We start from the raw sequence: 20,886 nt of genomic DNA, 5'->3' as shown, positions 1-20,886 counted from the left end.
GTAAAAGAAAGTTTCAATATTTGAAGCTGCTTTATTATGAAATTATTTTCTGCATATTAGTTTCGCTATATTTCTGTACTACTTGCGTAAATACGGACGAGGCTGGCGCGTTAGACGTTTCCGACGCTAAGGCTAGTGACTTGCTTTATTTTGCAAGCAATTTTGCCGGGTGGCCTTTTGGAGTCTGTCATCGGGCCATCGCATATCAGCCATAGTTTACAACCGGCAAAGGCATTTAAGAACAAAGCTTCGGGTACCAGCAACGTAAGTATTTAAGGAAGACAGCTACAAGCACCAGCAGCGTAAATCCAAATTACAGCGACAATGATCCTTTCTCTTGACTTCAGTTTCCATCTCTGTCGTCGTAAGGTAAAACCCGGTGTGTTCATTTTTGGCTGTTTTGCGTTGTTAATGCTGCTGATCTGTCTTCTCATGCTAAATTCTGCTATTTAAAATGTTTGTCAAACTTTTCACCAACCTTTTAGCCCTTTTTCAGCTAAAAGTGAAATTTGCAGCAATGGTTGAATAATCAAATCCAGTACGAGAAGGCGAATCACATGGCATGAAAATGCCAGGTGGCTAAAAATGGATAAATGGGGTTTTATCTATGAGAGACAGACCTGCCCTCATGGGTGACATTGGTGGGTGCAGACTACCTGATCAGCAGGTGTGGCAATGCTTTGTGGCACATTTTATTAGAGGAATGTCTAAATTATGCTTTGTAACTGGTCGTACCATACACATGAGCCTCCCAATGCCTTATTATTGTTGCAAGAGTACCCTAATTCCCAGGACATGTTTATAAAGGTGTTAGGAATGCAACCCATGTATTATGTGTGGATATTGAAAATCCTTCTTGGACCACTTTTTAACTATTGTCATGTCTGCTGTCTTCTATCCCTGAAACATTGGATCTCTGTGCACTGTAATCAGTTGTAACTGTGCATTGGTCTCACAGCAGTTAAGACAGATGTACTGTGTGTGACTGAACTCAGGGTTAAAATCTCATCACAGATATGCCAGACATAGCACCTTTACTGTGATATGTTTTTCCATTGTTGGCTGGTGGCAAAATTGTGTGGTGCAGCCTTATGACCAAATGTAACTGTTCCCTTGGTTTTATCTGTTTCATGTTTGGATAGTTGATCATTGTGTTATTTCTCAAAAAGATAAGGGGCTTGTTCATGTTGCATTTCTAAAAAAAGATGCCATGATTTTAGAAGAGGTGATGAGGGTATGGAAGTCTGCTACCATAGGAATGATTTTGAGGGAGATGTCAGCTGTCTGCATACAACTTTACCAAATTTTGTTTTGGTGCAGTGACAGTGAACAATGTTCAACATTGATTTTACTAAAAACAATATTGTAGAATAGTGATTCTATGGAAAAAATACCATGAACAGGACTGAAAATAGCTACCTGCATTAGTTCAGGCTCAGTGAGCTTAGCCAAACAATGTACCTGCTCTTTGTCTCTCACCTGGTACCACTGGCTTACATGTCATGCAAGGTTTTCCCAGGCAACAGGGGTGACAAACTTCTTTCATTGCACACCTTTCATGTTATTTCACCTTGTACTGCGCTGAGAAGTGATGACTTGGGATCAATGATGTTAGTTTCCTAGGATGCATTGTAGGTAGCCTTCATGTCTGAGACTTCACCCACTACAACTAACACCAATGTCTTGCAAAGACTACTTAACTGTTATAGTTGTCAGATGCCCATGGCAGCATTATGGCCTATCAGTTAGCACCTTTAGGTGCCACGTGGAGGCCCCTAGTTTGAACCCTGATTACAACATGGGCCCTGAGTGCTCAAATGGCCTGTACAGTTGCTGATGCCCTGTGAAAGGGTGCATGGTGATAACATGACTGTCATGCCCCCTTTTTAAAAAGACAAACTACTTCTCATGATATGTTGTGAGCTGTGGGTTCTGAAAGTGCAGTGGTTAAAGGGAGCATCCTGCCTTTTTTACTTTTCACTCATTGTTTCACCAGGTGAATACAATTTGAACAGTAATGCTGGTTTTCTTGTGATGATTCTAAAAAGCTCAGCACTTTGATTTGAAACAGCTGACCCTGCAGGAGAAATCTGATTTGACTCACTGCTCACCTCCATGAAAGTCATGCATTTCATTTGCCTTGCTTTTTTCCAACCTGTGTGTTCTGTAGTGTTTGTGACACACAATATTTATGTAAAATATGTTGAAAAAGTTTGAAACACTTTGTTTAGACAAAATATATATGAACAAAAAGTGTTATCCCACAAATTTAACAAAAAGCTAGATGTATTCGGGGTCACATCGTGGCTTGACCACCTCACACGCAACGACGAACTGCCGCACACGAAGCTGACAGGGAGACTCTCCCTACATGCCCAAGCAGCACCTCTTATGCTCCTTTCAAGCCCACCTGCAACACGATCGGCGTGCGACTCGCCGGCGCCACCGCGTCTCACCTCACCGTGTCCACAGGCTAACGCATCACGCCTTCGCCGTGACCGTTTCCCTACGTTAACACTGTCCTAGGGTGTAATCTATTGCCACATATGGTCCACTGCTACACTATACCATGGGTTTGATTTCTCTCCTGTGGTGTTTATCATGGTGGCTCAAGGCAAGGCACACATTGGCTGGGCGAATGGGAGTATTGCATACTTCATGTGACACACTAGTTCAAACTTCCCCCAAAATGACAAATTGTCTGCCAGGGTGAGGGGAAGGTGACACCATATGGCCACAGTAGTCCATTGCATTAGAAAGCTACAATGATTCAGGATCTGTTCATGCACGATGTCTTGGTAGCATTAAATGTGTTCCTTGAATTTGATTGTGGGTGTGCCTTTAACAAGAATGTGAAGGCTGTCTTATGATTATGCCTGTGTTTGTTTCAGTCATCATGTTCCTGACGCGCTCCGAGTATGACCGGGGCGTGAACACCTTTTCGCCAGAAGGCCGGCTTTTCCAGGTGGGTGTCTGATGGGGCCTGCTGGTCGGCCGGGGGTGGCGGTGTCTGACGTCCCCCTCTGGTCGGCGTGAGGTGGTGGAGGCTGGCCTCTCACTCTGGTCGAGGGGAGCTAATTAGGCTGGATAACGCCCTCTGGTCGTTGAGACACCAAACGTCTCAACGGACATATGTGCCAAGCGCATTTATGTGTAATATGACGTGAAGAAACATATGCATGGTTGAGATACCAAATGTCCCAATGCACATTTGTATCAAGCACGTTCATGTGTATCACAAAATGGGGAAACATATACCTGTATTGTTGTGCAAATGCATTATTTGTTGTATAAGCACCAAATCATCCTTAAAAGATGAATTAAGATGTGCTTGCCACCCCTTGATGAGCCGCGCCTCATTATGTTGTTGGCACGTGGCCTCTCCCACTCGACACGGCGACCCAAACATGGGCCGACGGCCGCCGTACGCTGCTGAACGGCCAGTGCCCCATTTGGTACTCCATTGGGTCGACTGAGACGGTACTTATGCGTAGGGAAGACTTTGGTGAGAGTGTTGATGCCATACAGAGTCCTTGACTGGAGCTGGACAATGGTTGCTGGACGTGTGAGATCCACAATGCCGAACATTTTCAGTTACTGGGCATTCTTATCCAGCGCAGGGAAGCCACATCGCATTATGCTTGATTATTGGGCTTGCGGATCGATATATCGTTTCAGAACCGCCATACTCACCATAAAAAGCCAGCTGTTGCATGTAGCTGGCAACACATGCTGTTGCCAGCTACTCCGCGTGTCCTTATCTCAGGCTGTGACTGACATTAAACGTACACAAGAAGCTGTTGTAAGCTAAAACGGCAGCGAGCGCTGGTGGTGTCCTGTCTCGAGCAGACCGGCAGCAGCGGCCGTGAGAGCTGACCAGTCAGTGGCGCACCGGGCCTCGTTACCAGAGCCCGGCCCGGCCGGTGGTGTCCTGTCTCGAGCAGGCCGGCAGTAGCGGCAGTGAGAGCTGACCAATCAGTGGCGCACCGGGCCTCGTTACCAGAGCCCGGCCCGGCCGGTGGTGTCCAGGCTCGAGCAGGCCGGCAGCGCGGCCATGAGAGCTGACCAGTCAGTGGCCCACCGGGCCTCGTTACCAGAGCCCGGCCCGGCCGGTGGTGTCCAGGCTCGAGCAGGCCGGCAGCGCGGCCATGAGAGCTGACCAGTCAGTGGCCCACCGGGCCTCGTTACCAGAGCCCGGCCCGGCCGGTGGTGTCCAGGCTCGAGCAGGCCGGCAGCAGCGGCAGTGAGAGCTGACCAGTCAGTGGCGCACTGGGACTCGTTACCAGCGGCCGGCGCGGCCGGTGGCCGCAGCTGCCTGACTCGAGCCCCGGCTGTCAGCCGGCGAGTCCGGTCCATCACGGGTCATTAGTGGCGGGCGGCCGGCGGGCGTCGGTAGCCCGGTCACGTGCTCGCCGGCCGACCGCCGGTGCGACGGCCTCTGTTGCCGGCCGGCCGCTCAGCGACCGCGCACTCCCTGCTGGTGTCACGACACCAGTGCTGCGGCAAAAATGCGTACCGGCAGGAGTGCTACGACGTCAGTCATACGTGACATGACTTAGCATGACATGACATAGCAATATCATGACATGTGACATGACGTAGCAATGACTGTATAAGTTTTTACACACATCACACATAGCATGCCATGTGACATGACATAGCAATGGCTGTATAAGTTTTTGCATAGGGGTTATTACCAGTAAAGGGCTTTTGAGCATAAGTTTTGTCGTGTAGCACTAATATCACGTATAATTGTTTGCAGTAGCAGTCATGTCGTGTGTAAGTGAGGACTTTATAAGCGTTCCCAGTAGAAGTAATGACGAGTGCAAGTTTTTGCAACAAAAGTGTTGTCGCATAGTACTGATGTCATGTATAAGCATTTGCAGTAAAAGCAATCTTGTAACACTACTGCCAGTATTGGTTTTTGTTTTAGCGCTAATGCCGTGGAGCCGGCCCTGCTGGCCTTAGTTTGGACTGGAGCCCTTTCGGGCAGCAATTACTGTTGCGGGGCCATGCCATGTAAAAGGGTTGAAGAGTAAAGCGACAAGACTGTATGCGCTTGGGGATCCTTTGCTTCCGGGACTTAGTTCGTACAGGAAGCATTCTCCGGGCTATGTGCGGGCCCTCGGGGGGGGGGGGGGGGGAGGGGAGGGGCACTTCAGTCCTTTGATGGCTGGTGCCTGCAGCCAGCCCGGACAATAAGGGCGTTCCATGGATGAAGGATGAAGCGTTGAGTGCGGACAGACGGATGGGCGGGCTCAGGGAGCACTCCAAGACCCGCGAGCGGGTCACTCGCTGCACCGACCTGAGGTCAGGCGGGGGCTCAGGTGAACCGCGTGGATTCACCTGCTGGAGGAAACAGAATGTGGGGCCGAGGTGTTGTAGAACAACGAAATGTCGGGCTGGGAGCACGTAGAGCAACGAAATGTTGGACTGGGGGCGCGTAGAACAACGAAATGTCGGCTGGGAGTGCGTAGACCAACAAAATGGTGGGCTGGAATGTTGTTGGAATAACGCAATGACTGCATATTGAAAGACTGCATCCGGGAAGGTAAGCTCACAAATAATCCGCGAGTACGTCACCATTAATGGTTTTCAACCTGGCATTTTTTCGAGTGGGCTTTTAAATCGTTGAACAGGATTGTAGGCCTGGAAGCTGTCGCCAACGTTGGTGATGAGTTGGCAAGCTGGCCATTTGGGCCGTCCTGTTGTTTCCACAGCGCGGGACTCCCAACCGGCGCACGCCGGTTTTGTCCACCCGGGCATGTACCATGCACTTTCGGTTACAAAACTAATGACTTCATCGCATGAAGTACTCCGGCCGGGCCGTCGATTCGACTTTCCGCCCGTCGTCGTTTTCCCGCTCCTTCCTGGTTCGTCGTGCCGCCAACAGATGGCAGCATGGACGCGCGCCAGGCAGGCCGTCGGCGAACGGTGTCCGTGCATCGGCGGCTGGGGACGACGAACCCAAGAGTGCCAGGTCTTCCCCACACCCGGTGCCGTACTTACTGTTTAACCACTTTGGCACGGGTTTCATGCCGGCGCGGAAGGTCGTTCGGGTGTAATGGCGGTGGCCGATATGCGGAGGTAGTGGTACTCACTCAGTCGATGGGCCTCCGGCGGTCGCGGACGGCCGGGCCCGCTGAACCTGGCCCGTCGACGGCCTGGGGTCACCACTGGCGCTCAGTTCTCCGGCCGGGCTGCTGCCCCGGACGTACGCCGACCGTCCGTCTCGAATGTCTTATCAGTCCTGCTTACTGTCATTGCAACAGGGGCTGTGTACTTCCAAGGATGCCTCACTTAATTCAGTCGGGTTAACTCCGTTGTGGAATGAGTCGCAGGCGTTAGATGTAAGGCTCACGCGCAAGTGGCGGTGGAATGCGCCGCCCGATTTATCGAGCGCCGGCCGCGTGCGTTTGGCAGCATGCCGTCCCTGTTGCGCCTGTTACACCATCCAGTTCCGATGGCACCTGCCTCGCCTCAGCCTGTAATACCACCTTCTGGGCGGTCCTTGTTTCACCTGTTTTACTGGTGCCTGTGAGACGTCCCAGCTCCCAGCGTCTATTACACGTGCGACTCACATGTAATGACTCGCGGCTGACGTATAAAAACACGTGGGATGTGTTCTTCGTCCAGTCACGTCTTTTTTATCTTAAAGGGAGTGTTTCACATTGATATGGGGTTTTGAGACTGAAGACCTTTCTGTGCTGTTCACGATCCTGCCCTTCTCAAGACCCAAACCCCCTAGTTTCTGAGCTACACGACCTCGACGTTGGGGAAGGGTATACAGGGGAGAGCATTTCAGGCATCTTGGCATTTATGACGTCATAATAACGTCATTCAAATCCTGCCATTCCATAAGTCATGCTGCGATCAAGGCCAAGAAAAGAAACTGTGGAGCCGTTCATATCTCGCGTTCGTGAGCTCAATTTTTAAATATAACAGTCGCCAACTGGCTCTCAAGCAAGGTATGATGACGTAATCAAACCACGACGCATTGAGGAGCATATTTACTCAATAGGACATTGCGCTGTGTAGAGCAGCCTTTTCCACTTTAAAAGCATGCCAAGAGTTATAAGCGAGCTTGTTTCATCATATGTGATGCTTTCTTCAATATCTTCAAATGTGAACCATTCTCTTTCAATTAGTAGCTGACCAGGGTAAATAAAACACGCGTTGTTGATTGGTGATATAGTATTCTGAACTAAAGACAGGGTTTCCGCCCTCGTCCCAGAAGTGTTGGCAGGTAAGATCTATATAGACTTCTATATCTATATAGACTTCCTGGAACGTACTGACGACAGCTAATTGTACGTAAGGTAAGGGCAATGTTCTGGACGTTTTTGGGTATTGCCGTCCAAGTTATCCCCGCAGCGTACCGTCGTAGTCCACCAACTAAAACTCCGGTTTCCAAGACACCCTTCGCGTCGGCTTTGATTCATTTTAGGAGGGCCGAGGAACCCATTACAGTAAGTGACCTGCCAGCGTCGATGGGCCGTACTTGGAGAAGTTTTGTGTGTATTTGGATAACAGTATTTTAGTTTCGGTAGACCACTTTGATGAATCGTACCATCACAGGCTCGATGTTTTACTTTGGTGTTCATACATCTAGGGACTTGAACTATGCACTGAAAACATTGAGCCTGTGTGTGCTTGTGTAGGAATGTCATATCCCAAGAAAAATAGCCAGTAAGATGAGTGGAATATTTTCTGCGACTTTATAGCTACAATGACCAGCTGGAGAATAGATCCCCTGTGGCTCTAAAATAATTCAAAACATTTTTGGCCTATAATCATTATTTTCAGCTCATTGTAAACCTTCAGTCGGCTGAAGTTTAAGGGACAAGACATCCATTTCACCGAAGTGAACATATCGTCTTAACCGATTTAAGCCACCAAGATGCTTGGCGTATCTGAGAGACTACAAGTTGTCTGATTTACTTCTTCAAATGCTGCTCCCATGAACGATTTTGGAGCGTTTTTTCAACCTTGGTGTCGTGATCGATATTATGTAATTATTATATTATTTTATTTAATTGTTATGATATTATTAGCAAGCTGCTTGCTTGCTGCTGTCAATTTCAACGCGCTGTCACGCCAACTGTACACTGAGCGCCTCGCGTGAACTGAGAGACGTTAGTCGACCAATGGTCCAGTGTATTCATATATTTCGTCCAGTGTCCGCACCGGTAGTCTAGTGACGTTCGTCACTGGTGACCCCTCCGCTGTATTGCCAGCGCAGATGGCAAAATCACAAATGATCACAAGTGTCCTCACCGCGGTCAGAACATAGCACGTTTGAACTGATAACCATTAAAGGGAATGTTTCACATTTAAAGACATTTAAGCAGGCATCAGATATGATGAAACAAACTCACTTATAACTCTAGTAAATATGCTTCTCAATGCTTCATGATTTGATAACGTCACGGTACCTTGCACAACATTGATTGAGGGCCATTTGACGGCTGATATGTCTCGATGTCGCGCTCACAAACGCCAGCTATGAGTGCTTCGACGATTATCTTTTCGTGGCCTTGATCGCCACATGGCCCAAAAGTGACATAATTTGAATTGCGTTATTATGACATCAGGAATGCCAAGTTGACTGAAATGCTCTCCCTGATATACCTTTCCCCATTTTCGCGGACGTATAGCTCAGAAAGTAGAGGGGCTTAGGTCTTGAGAGCAGGATTGTGGAGAGCACCGAAAGATCTTCGAGCTGGCTATTTCAGTTTAAAGCTGTATATAAATGTGGAGCAGCCCCTTTAGGGAACGCGCAAGCTCCTTATGTTCATGGAAGCATGTAAATGGTCTTTCATGGTCTTGAAAAATGATCTTGCTTTAACTGTTTCTCACGTCGGTGCATTTAAAAAAGAGAAGACCTTCCTCCCAGTTGTGTCCGATACATCCAGTTATGACCGACTGCCAGTGTAGCAGTGACATGGCTGAGGTTCCATCTACCAATTATTCCTTGTTGAGACAGTGACCACCACTGCGTGACCCGGAAGGTACGAGTCGACAAAGCTGTAATACATTTTAGATTGACAGACATATTTGAAAGCTATCAGACATGTTGATAAGCCCTAAAGCCACTGGTTCCTTCGCTCCCATGTGTGATGACTTAAAACGTCACCCAACCGCATCGACAAAGACTACCTGCAGCTTTATGTTCCCTTCGGCATCACCTCGGTAGTGTGTCCGGTGATCCAGCAGCGCGTGTTCCATAGTTGTCATAGCAACAGGGTGCCTGGGACCATGCGTGGCCCTCAAGCTGCAGCGGCGGTCGTACCGCCGCAGCCGTTTGCGCTGGGACCGTTAGGTTCGGCGGCGGCGGGGGTCAGCGTCCCGTCGAGCCGCGGTCGAGCGTCGATGACGTCCCGCCGAGCTGGGGTCGAGCGTCGATGACTCCCCGCCTAGCTGGGGTCGAGCGTCGATGACGTCCCGCCAAGCTACGGTCGAGCGTCGATGACGCCCCGCCGAGCTACGGTCGAGAGTCGATGACGCCCCGCCAAGCTGGGGCTGAGCGTCGATGACGTCCCGCCGAGCTGGGGCTGAGCGTCGATGACGTCCCGCCGAGCTGGGGCTGAGCGTCGATGACGTCCCGCCAAGCTGGGGCTGAGCGCCGATGACGCCCCGCCGAGCTGGGACTGAGCGGTGATGACGCCTCGCCGAGCTGCGGCCGGGCGTCAATGACGCCCCGCCGAGCTGGGGCGAAGCGCCGATGACGCCCCGCCGAGCTGGGGCGAAGCGCCGATGACGCCCCGCCAAGCTGGGGCGAAGCGCCGATGACGCCCCGCCGAGCTGCGGTCGAGCGCCGATGACGCCCTGCCCCCTCGGCCCCCAGGTGGAGTACGCCATCGAGGCCATCAAGCTGGGCTCGACGGCCATCGGCATCCAGACGTCCGAGGGCGTGGTGCTGGCCGTCGAGAAGCGCGTCACCTCGCCGCTCATGGAGCCCACCACCCTCGAGAAGATCGTCGAGATCGACAAGCACATAGGTGAGCGTCGGCGGACGGGAGGCCGGCCTGGCGCACGGCTGGGGTGATGCGAGGCCGCCTGGGGTGCTGTTGGCCACCCTGGCTCGGGCGCAGTGCTGCTAGCCTCGTAGTGCAGTTTGTAGCGACGTTGTGGTCTGAAATCTACGGCGCTGTCGGTACACGTGGGGCGGGGTCCGTTCGGTTCACGCTGGCTTCGTTTTGTGGCTGTGAAGGCCTGCCGAGTGATGTCAGTACACCATTGGCGGTTGTGCCAATGGGTTTCGTTGCGATCGACGAAGTACACAACTAGCGTCGGGATGTTGGCCAGAACTCATAGTTGGTGTGCTGACGCGTCCTTCTAGGCCGAGGTGTTTTGACGTCATGGTTTGCGGTGTTTCATGTGTGGCGTATCTCGGTGCAGCCACAGTAAGCCATAACCCCGCATACGCGCGATTGTGGGGCCTGCTCCGTGAGATTAGACGTGTCACCGAGGTCAGCCCAGCCCTGCACTGGGGTTACGTCCCCAGAGGATTAAGGCGCCGGTCTCAGTCACCGAGGTCTGCCCAGTGCTACGCTTCATCAGGCTAAAACCTCACTTTGATTAACTTGGCTGTGGCTCACTGGTTTCGAGATCGTGAGCATGAACGATGCGTTAGAGAAAGAGCGAGCGGTTAACGCTCAAATGAGAATAGCTGATCACGCTTGCTTCCGAGCGGAGCCAGAATGGGCTCCGGTTCAGATTCCTATTTTGTTGATCCGTGTATTTTGATGCCGGAGTTAATGAAACTTTCGTAGCAAAATTGCATTCGATATGTATGGATTTGTTCCGAGTCAGAGTCGGTAATCATTAACCCTATTGTTGTTGGGTCGACTTTAGTGCGAATTAGGTGGAAGCGCAAAGAAATTATCTGGCAACGGGTGTCCACCAAGTGGAAATCAGACATGCATCGCAATTATCCTAAGCGTAGCTTGACACGCCCCGATAACGGTTGGATACTTTTCGCTCGGGTGGTGGGGGGGGGGGGGGGGGGGGGGGGGGAGAGGGGGTCAATACGACCACCCCTCAGATTTCAGGAACTAAAAGGACTAGAGGCACCAAATTCGCAGGGTGTGTTGGCCTGTACGTGGACTCACTTAGGTCAAAGTTTGAGGCTGCTAGGTCATGACCTTCGGGTCAAATAAGGTAAAACAAGGTTAAACTCCAGGTTGGGCTCCAAAGTGCCCCCAGAACCTGGATACCTGTTCTGAGCAAGAGGTCACATGCTCATTCAAGGTCAGTTGCCTTGTTTCACCTTTGGAAGGTCATGGTAACCAAAATCATATAAGACTGCTTTGAGTTTTGCATTTGAATAAGCGACAAGGATTGCGCTAGGTAGTATGTTCCTAAAAACAAAATATTAACCTGGGCCATTTTAGGTCAATGACCTATTCTGGCCCGTAAGAAGTCCACGGAAGGTGTCTGATGCGGTTCCTGTTATCAATAAATTGAGCACCAGAAACTACCCCACAAAGCCCTAGAGCAACGCAACAAGTTGGTTTTGACCTTGGTCTGACCTTCATGTCTGACCCTAGGTCAATGGACTTTGGTCGTTCAATTGTTGTGTTGCTTAAGAAAGTATCTGAGAGATGTATGGCTTCGTCTAACACTCCGTTTCTCCATCAGATTGAACGATTCCGTAGAGACTGACTTTTCTGAATCCATGATCTGACTGTGACTGTGACTGTAATGTCAGCGACCTTATGAAGTATATGCAATTTTTTGATACCACACGATCCGCTATTCCATTGTCTACAGCTAAGTATAATTTGGCGCGGCTACGTGATGCCGTTCGGAAACTCACTCCGGAGAAACCCTCGGGGAGTCAATGTAACCCCCGCCCGAGCGCGTGTTCAGTTTATTGCAGTTCGGTCTTATCAAATCAACTGCCCTATCTTGCTTTTTATGAAGCCGATCGAACGAGTCGTGTCCCAAACTGTCTTCAGGGGGATCGGGTCGAAAGCCTTAGTAGTGCTAGCTTGAAGAGAATGTTCCACATCGGAAGATATTGAGGCAAACATCGTATATGATGTGAAAGCTCGTTTGTAATCCAGGTGTGGTTTTAAGTGCAACAGGCGCAAATGACACATTTTCACCATTTAGTTATACGCCCCTCAATGCATCATTGTTTCACTACATCATAGAACATTTTTATTACGTCAGAGTTGCTGCCATCGCGGGCGTGTCAGAATTAACGCTGTCGCAGACGGGTTAACTTGTAGTGCCTCAGCACACCGCTAAGTGGCTTGTTAATTTGTACGCACGTGTTTAATCCGACTTTCATTATGTGCGCGTGTTTTAGCCCTTTGTCGTGGTGTTCTCGTATATTTGACGACGATTTTATATGTTTTACTTGCATTCGCATTCTTGATCGCGGCGTTTTTCTTAAGATATTCGATTTGCATTCTCATGACAGTCATAACTAGAATTACCACCCGATTGCCGGTATTATGTATCACAAATGGAGGTTCGTGATCGAAACCCGACTCGTTAAGCTGGTCGAACGCCAACTGACGTCCGTTGATGCGGCGATTTGTGCTGACATGCTTTAGACAGGAAAACGTCAGTCCTCACACTTTGCATCGCCTTGAACACAGTATGGTCATTGAGCGGGCGGAATTCTTCTGACGTCTCTACGACGTCATACATCTTTTAAGTGATTTCAAAGCTGGCCGTGAAAAAGTCAGCACAAGTTCGTGTGCATCTAGCTCAAAAATGGGGGGATTGAAACACTTAAAAGGGCAAAACTTTGAACTGCATGGAATTGCCGTTGAAAATGGTTTTCTTAGGTCGGACCCCATGCAAATATAGAGCAATCCCTTTAATGTCAACCGAATAGTCGTGATCAATTTCATGTGCCGTGCGCAGGGGTCGGATTGAGTGCGGCGAGCTAGGAATAATCACAAGCCGACCAAATGGCCAGCATTCCCTAAAGCACATCTCTGCTTTTTGTGGAATAATTAAACAGACATCTTGCGATGTTTGTTTTCGTAGGTTTGCCATCGGTGTCCCCAGCGCGACGGTATTACCACGACGTGCGTCGCTGTGACGTGCCCGCGGGGACGGCGGCCGGCCGTCTCACGTCTCACCTGGCGGGCGCGCCGGTCATTATTTCCCTGCGGACCGGCCGGAGCGCTGCACCCTGGCCCCGCCCCGCCCCACCAACTGCTCAGACCTGGCGCTGCTGCGCACGGACAGAGCCAGCACTACGCGAACGCGGGCCGAAGCCGCTGCCGGCGTGGCGTCGCCAATGCAGCGTGGTGTTTGGCCGTGATTGCCCGCGGACGCAGCCCTAACAGGCTGACCGCCGGCTGACAGAGCGGCCGGGGTGCAGAGGCCTGCTGCGGACGGGCGGACGGAGGCGGGATGGGGCGGCTCGCTCGCCGTCCCTCCCTCTTGTCAGCCCAGCACCGGTCGGCGACGTGGCCGGGCCGCGTGGCGCGCCGCACGACCGCGGCACGGCAGTGGTGGCACGGCAGCCGCGTATGACCGAAGGCGCGGCCGGTGACCGGAGCCGTCGGCACGCGTGTCACGGGCCGACGGCGGCCGAAACTCGCTGGCGGTCGGCTGGGGGAAGCCCGTTCCGCGCCACTGACGCCAGTCCACCGCAACCGGGCGCTTTGAAAATAAGGTCCGAAATTCGTCAACGGGAGCAGACGAAGACTCGGCGCTGACCGCACGGTGTAGGTGCTCTTTACTATCCTGCCTGTCGCGATGCTAGAGGTCGTGCAGGCAGCAGGCAGTGGCGCCTCTCTGAAGATCGGTTTCGCATGCAGCTGACTGGTGCACGAGGCGAGGCGGATGGAACCACGTTCGCCGCACAAACGCGTTACCCGGTCCTCCGTCAGCAGTATCCTCCCAAGCGGTTTGTTTTCGTGAGTGCGTTGGTCGCGATCGAAGAAAAGGCGAACCGATCATGATTCGCCGGATGGACGTCATGGGCCCGACGAGGTCGGCGAGCCCTAAAGCCCCAATCATCATCGCCGGTGGCGTCGACCGAAACTGCGGAGCCGGGCAACACCCATCGATGTCCAGTTTCGGTGTGGACAAGGCATTTATTAACAATTGGGACGACTGGATGTGATTGTGACACATTTGATTGCGCACGTTGACAACGTCGCTCGGATCTCCTTAGCTTTTAATTGTGTGAATATTGAGCTCGTGTAACGTACTTGTCTGCTTGCCGTTCCGAGGGATGAACATTCTAGTGCAACGATGCGACTTATTTGTTAGAGTTTCAAAGCTGTTTGACCTGACTGGCAGTTGTTTCGGCGTCATTTGTGTCATCACCTCGCTCGCTCGACGCTTAGCTGTACATAAAGAACATTATCCCCACTGAAGTCATTCTCGACGGGGCAAGGAATATGCTTCGACGAAGCATGCTCGGCAGCCACGTCAAAGGTCATGTGCCAATTGGAGTGGGCTGTCAATGACCGGGCTGGCTTCTGAGAATGGCGAACGGGTGCACGGGACCCGAGACGCATTCCACGCGTTTCGTGGCGGGAGCCCGCTTCTCATGCCACTTCTCATGAGGTGGTGGGCAGTTTGGAAGCCGTGCTGTTTGTACGTGCTTTGACTGAGCGACGTGGGTGCCACCAGCTGCAATGGTTAAAGATGATCCCGGCCTCCTCTTTGCTCTGCGAATGGGGCTGAGGGTTCAGAAACTCTAAGTTTAGAGGAAATGTTTCACATTTGAAGACATTGAAGCAAACATCGGTTATGAGGAAACAGGCTCATTTATAGCTATTGATATGCTCTCAAGTGGAAAAGTCTGCTCTAGACAGCAGAATTTACTGTTTAGTTTACGTGCTCCTCGACGCTTCTTGGTGTGATCACGTCATCGTACCTTGCACAGCACTGATTGAGGGTCAATTGGCAGCGATTATATCTGGAAATTGCGCCCACAAACGCCACATGTGAACGCCTCGACAATTATGCCTTTATTGGCCGTGAACACCGCATGGCTTATAGAATTGCAGGATTCGGATGGCGTTATTATCACATTATGAATGCCAAGGCGACCTTGAAATACTCTCCCTGGAATACCCTGCCGAGTTTGGCGGGCCTGTCGCTCAGAAACTAGAGGGGTTCAGGTCTTAAAAAGGGCATGATTGCGAATGGTGCTGAAAGTTCTCTAAGATGGCTTTTTCAGTTCAATACCACATAAAGATGTGGGACGCTCCCTTTAAGGAAGTTTATCTTTTTAAGTTAAAACTTTATCGTACACTCATGTTGCTCTAGCGGGGCTGTCACATTCATGATGTAAATATAGTGCTTTTGAGTTACATCTCAAGAGCTCGAATTCGGTATTTGGTGTAGAGGCTTCCTGGTAATTTTGATAGTAGACCTCGTGCGCATCATTTAAACGATACCCTACGAACATGATTTACCCTGGTTTCCATTCTGCGCACGCTGGCCAACGCATTGATGGGACTGACCATACTTGAAGTGAGGCAGTGCTGTGTCCATTGTTCACCAGCTCTTTAGACTTGAACCGTAGTCGAAACTATTTGCTCTTTTTCTGCATGCGGTATCCCAGGTGCGTTCTTTAGCGTCATGCGCCTATCTAGTTCTAGCTCCACAAATACGTGACAGAAAATTGCCATGGTAATTTCCCATTTTAAAACGGCTTGGAGGGATATGAGCGTACCACATTCTTTCAACTCTGGCCTATGGCATAGTTACTGCCGTCAGTACGATACCCCCCTGCCCATTCACCATGACAGTTTGCCGCTCAGTGGGTCCACCGACCACGTTCTGTACGCCGCATGCACTGCGTGGACAATGTGCGAAATGTGCAGGCACTTGTGGGTCCCTTGATGTGTGGACGTGCCGACCTTTGCGATTCCACGTGACTGATTCTGGCCGTTTCGTCTGTGTCCGTCTGTAGAATGTATTGTGACGTGCGCTGACCCTGGAGTGTTAGAGTGTCCATCCGTGAGCCCCTTTATCCATTTTGACACCGTGCTTCTCCCCGGAAAAATGTGCCGTTTCCGTTACGTGCGACCCACAGTGACCCTGTGACCTGTGTCCATGATGAATATTGGGTCTCTAGGGCGCGCTGAATACTAAGGTCATTTGCGCCTATATGACCTGTAGTGAGCCCTGACCCCTGTGAACTCCACTGACCCCGTGTGGCTTGTGCCCTGTGCTGACCCCATATGTCCCGGTGAGCTGCAGTGACCGGTTGCGGCTGGCCGGCAGGCTGTGTCGTGTCGGGCCGGCTGACCCCATATGCCCCGGTGACCTGTAGTGACCTGGTGCGTCTGACCGGCAGGCTGCGCCGTGTCTGGCCTGATCGCCGACTCACGCACAATGATCGACCGGGCGCGCGTGGAGGCGCAGAACCACTGGTTCATGTACAACGAGCGCATGAAGGTGGAGTCGGTGGCACTGGCCGTCTCCAACCTGGCCATCCAGTTCGGCGACGCTGATGCAGAGACGGCCATGGTCAGTACATGGCGGGGCCGCCATCTGGGGCTGTGGGACGCAGAGACAGCCACGGTCAATACACGGTGGGCCGCCATCTGGGGCTGTGGGACGCGGAGACGGCCACGGTCAATACACGGCGGGCCGCCATCTGGGGCTGTGGGACGCGGAGACGGCCATGGTCAGTACACGGCGGGGCCGTCATCTGGGGCTGTGGGACGCGGAGACAGCCACGGTCAATACACGGTGGGCCGTCATCTGGGGCTGTGGGACGCGGAGACAGCCACGGTCAATACACGGTGGGCCGTCATCTGGGGCTGTGGGACGCGGAGACAGCCACGGTCAATACACGGTGGGCCGCCATCTGGGGCTGTGGGACGCGGAGACGGCCACGGTCAGTTCACGGTGGGCTGCCATCTGGGGCTGCCGGCCCACCGAGCTCGTCAGCGCCGGCTCCTGCTCTGAGTGGTTGTCGAACTGAGATGCATCGTTCCTGCCTGCCGGCATGGTTTCTTGCGAATGAAATGTTTCTGGAAGCTGCGGAGATGTACCGCAGCTGCAGCGAACCACAGAAAAACATGAGCCGTAGGTTAGGGTCTCGCGTGCGTAAAAAGTTTGTAGAATTGAACGCAGGTTTGTCGTCTAGCATTGATGCAAAGTTTATGGCAGATTGGCGGAATCAATTACCTATCCTTGCAGTACACTTTGGGCATTTCTTAGGTCAAGCGATTATTGAGCTCAGTTCACAGTTGCTTCATCAGTCCGACTGCGCCTATTTGACACTAAATCATTGGAGACAAAAGGCAAAGCAGGTCTCAAACTTAAGTTTTGTCTGGAGCGAGGTGACTATTTTAGCTCCAAAAAGCAGTTTTCTACCTTACCGGAAGGAAAACAACGGGACACCATTTGCCTTTATTACGTATTTTTGTTGTTTTGTTAAGCGGACGGCACCGTGTCAGCATGTGACCGAGCACTGTCCTAATGCTGGTGGCAGCATTGTGCACTGCCCTCACGTAGGGTCCCTGTTAGAGCCAACAGTTTCCAGACCTGTTGCAACGTTAAGGGAAAACAGATAGCAAGCAGTGCAGTTTTAGTATTATAATGATGTGCGGTATTTTGTTCAGGTCTGTTATTTTTTTTTGGGGGGGGGACCCAATCCCTTTTACCAGCTGTGGGTTCTAGGGCGAATAGGCCGCGTAGTTTTTGTAAAATTCGTGCAATGAGCAGTTAAAGAGGCGCCAGCGGCGGTGTCCGCCTGTCAGGTCCGCTCGATACGAACGGACCGCACGGCCGTCCTCCGTTTCATGTCTGACCGGCCGATGGTCTGCTGGCTGGGCCGCCTCCGTGGTGTTTCTTCGCAGGTCATGGTGGCCGGATAATGGTGTTTCTTCGCAGGTCATGGTGGCCGGATAATGTGTCATCGCATTGACGACGTTTTAACGGACAACCAGAGCCCCTGCTCGTGGCAGCTCTGCTTGACATGACCTGAGCGTCCTCGGTCCGCGCCTCCCCACGTGACCGGGCCTGACCTCGCGCCGCCAGTCGCGTCCATTCGGCGTGGCGATGCTGTTCGGCGGCATCGACGAGAACGGCGCCCAGCTGTACCACATGGACCCGTCCGGCACGTTCGTGCGCTACAGCGCCAAGGCCATCGGCTCCGGCAGCGAGGGAGCGCAGCAGAGTCTCGAGGAGACCTACCACAAGGTGAGCGGCCGCCCAGCGAGCCCCATAGCAGAGTCTCGAGGAGACCAACCACGAGGTGAGCGGCCGCCCAGCGAGGCCTGCAACCTGTGGAGAGCGTGGTGATGGCGCCACGTTGTCGGGCTTCGTCCTCCCGCTCGTGGCGTGCGTGAAGTTGGCGCGCCGCTGCACCTGAGCTTCACGCTGGGTTCGGCTATGCTGCAGTCCTTCACGGTCCGCCCCTGAGCCGGCCATTGGCGGGGCGGCTCCGGCGGCTCCGGCGGCTCCGGCGGCTCCGGCCGGAGACCGCGGACCGGCGCTATTCGAGGGCGCCCGCCGGCCGGAGGCAATCTGCCAGAGCTGGTTTCGGTGTAGGCCGGGGTGGGTCGTGTCAAGCGGGCGCCGACCGGCCGCCGGTGTCGTCAACGGTGGGGTCGTGGCACCCGGGCGCCGGAGCGGTGGCAGCCGGGCTGGCTCTGCCGCCGGCCAGGCGCCTTGTCCGCTGCACCGAGCTCCACCCGCTGCCAGCTCCGCTCGCCCGGCGTGGACTCTGCGGCGGGCGTGGAGCGGGACGCCAGGCGGTCCGCGGCGCGGCGTCGAGCTGCGTGACGCGCCGAGCCGGACACCGCCTTACTACGGGAAGAGATGAAACGGGCGTCGTAATCCGCTTCTTCCTGGAACGGATAAGTGTGCCGTTTCGCGCGCGGACGTCTTCGTTCATGTGCTGGAGCCGGCGCTCTCTCGCCATGCCGGGAGGGTTGTCGCCGGCTGTAAGATCAAACGGACGCTACCGCGCCCACGTCATCGGCCAACGAGCGCCATCGCCGGCAGTAATTGGCTCACGTCTTTCTCGGCCAAAGTCGCGACGTGATGCCGACGAGTCCAGGGAGGTCCAGCCGTGTGTGGGGGCTGGATGCCACGCCGCTGCTGGGCGGTGCCACCCCGTCGTCCCGCGTGACACGGCGGGACGGCGTGACAGCGGCGTTCAGCGCGCGGCACAAGCCGCCTCCGGTCCCGACGCCGCCAGGGAATCGCCGGCCTCGGGACCGCCGCCGCCGGCCGGGCGTCCATGCCGTCAGGGTCCCCACGATGCCAGCCATCCCCCATGCGACTCGCGGCCGGCATTAGTCGCTCGACGGGCGGCCGCCTGAAAGGGACGGGCACCTGAAAGGGCGGCGCTGTTGACTCCCGACCCACCAGCGTCCTAAATTGGCTGCCGGCGCCGCACGCCACGACAGTGATTGCGTCGCTCGCGCCGCCACCGAACGCTACCCAATGGCGGCCTGGTGTTGGCTGCTCCAACCTGCCGTGTTTAGCGTGTCGCCGCCTTGTTAATGATCACCGCGCGTGGGGTCCTCGCTCGCGGCTATAGCTCACTCGCGCTCTGAGACGCAGGATCCAATCACGCCTGCGTCCTGTTCCTGGTCGACGGCACTGGGAGCGTTCGTGGAAGGCGTCTGTTCAGTCCTGCGCCGTCAACAACTCGTGGTCGATTGTTTGTTTCTGCGGCGGGCCGGCTTATGTCCCGCGAAGCCGCTCGCTTGTGAGAGCTGCACTTTTCCCGATGGAAAGGGCAGTTGTCCCTCAGACTGCGGGCGGCCGTGTCGTCGGTCATCACACGCCTCGCACGGTACCAGCCCGCTTCTGTTTGCGTCGCCTGGCGCGGTCAGGGCGCTCAGCGTCGCATCCGTCACGTCACGGACGTGCGACGCTGTGGTGTTCAGCTGGCGCGGTGGAGCACGGTGGCCGCCGCGTCCATGTCCGGCGCGGGCGCGCGGGGCTGCGGTCCCCCTCACGCCGCCTCTGCAGAGCATGGCTGTGGCCTGGGCTGCGACGCGCCGACCGAGTGCCGCCTCTCGCGACTTGGGGGGCTCGAGGCCGTCATCAAGTGTGATTTGTTGGTGTAGGCCGCTCTCCCCAGCTGAGCCGGCCGGCCCGGCCTTTGATCGTCGGTCGGGGCTCTGGTTATTAAGCCATTCGTCAGACCTGTGCTGGGAGCACCCCTTGCAAGCATGCCGCCACGTGATGCAAGCGGAAAATGTAGCCGATCTTCGCACAGCCTGCCGCTCAGGGGGACGTTGACTGAACAGTTGCAGGGCGTGCGGTGGGATGCTTCCGTTCATATGGTTTTCAGGAGTGTGCGTATGAACGTTTTCATGAGCGTGAAAAGTCGCCAGCGTTAAAAATAGCCCACTGGACGATCGCAACAGGCGGGGTGCGTGTTCAAATGTTGCAGCAGACATGGTTCACCGTATTGAAAGGCCTGTTCGTTCATTGGGTCAAAGTCAGTGGCTCGCTTTGATCGATTCAGCATGTGTGAAATCACCCGTCTTTGTCTGAGCCTCGCACTAACTTTTGCGCCGGCCTGCCAGCGTGCTCGTGTCTCGTTCTTGGTGCTGTCCGTGCCACCGTGTACGTAGTGCCCCCTTCCCTCCAGTGTCCTGTGTCCTGTCTCATAATGTTAACCGGCACCCCCGTGTCTTCCAGTCAATCACGCTAAAGGAGGCGCTCAAGTCTGCACTCACCATTCTCAAACAGGTGATGGAAGAGAAGCTGAACGCCTCCAACGTGGAGCTGGCCACCGTGACGCCCGAAGGCAACTTCCAAATGTACTCCAAAGAGGAGCTGGAGGCGCTCATCGCCAACATCTGATCCGGCCCGCCTCCCCGTCCGTGCGCCGCGTGGGCGGCCGCTGCACCCGGACACGTCCTGTTCCCAGGCCGCTGCTCTTGTCACTGAATACAACGCGACGTCATCAGA

The 20,886-nt window shown here is 53.7% G+C and overlaps 1 protein-coding gene across 1 annotated transcript; it reads left to right on the top strand.

Annotated features, from left to right (window-relative positions):
- The first annotated feature begins 142 nt into the window (after positions 1–142).
- Positions 143–20,886, top strand: LOC119097068 (proteasome subunit alpha type-5). The gene is made up of 6 exons (XM_037220100.1): positions 143–264; positions 2,892–2,965; positions 9,848–10,001; positions 16,295–16,467; positions 17,989–18,150; positions 20,614–20,886. Exons 2-6 carry the CDS (start codon positions 2,897–2,899, stop codon positions 20,776–20,778), a joined length of 723 nt encoding a protein of 240 aa, XP_037075995.1. The 5' UTR covers positions 143–264; positions 2,892–2,896; the 3' UTR covers positions 20,779–20,886.

The sequence above is a fragment of the Pollicipes pollicipes genome, unplaced genomic scaffold, assembly GCF_011947565.3.
Source record: "Pollicipes pollicipes isolate AB1234 unplaced genomic scaffold, Ppol_2.1 Scaffold_4295;HRSCAF=5057_pilon_pilon_pilon, whole genome shotgun sequence".
Taxonomy (NCBI): domain Eukaryota; kingdom Metazoa; phylum Arthropoda; class Thecostraca; order Pollicipedomorpha; family Pollicipedidae; genus Pollicipes; species Pollicipes pollicipes.
Note: the sequence above shows the minus strand (reverse complement) of the source record. Positions and strands in the feature narration are given on the sequence as shown.

Excerpts from the sequence above, each read along its gene's own strand:
- LOC119097068 (XM_037220100.1), top strand. The coding sequence starts at position 2,897 with ATGTTCCTGACGCGCTCCGAGTATGACCGGGGCGTGAACACCTTTTCG. Across the intron at positions 16,468-17,988 it reads CTGATGCAGAGACGGCCATG|TCGCGTCCATTCGGCGTGGC; the intron begins GTCAGTACATGG and ends TCGCGCCGCCAG. Across the intron at positions 18,151-20,613 it reads TCGAGGAGACCTACCACAAG|TCAATCACGCTAAAGGAGGC; the intron begins GTGAGCGGCCGC and ends CGTGTCTTCCAG.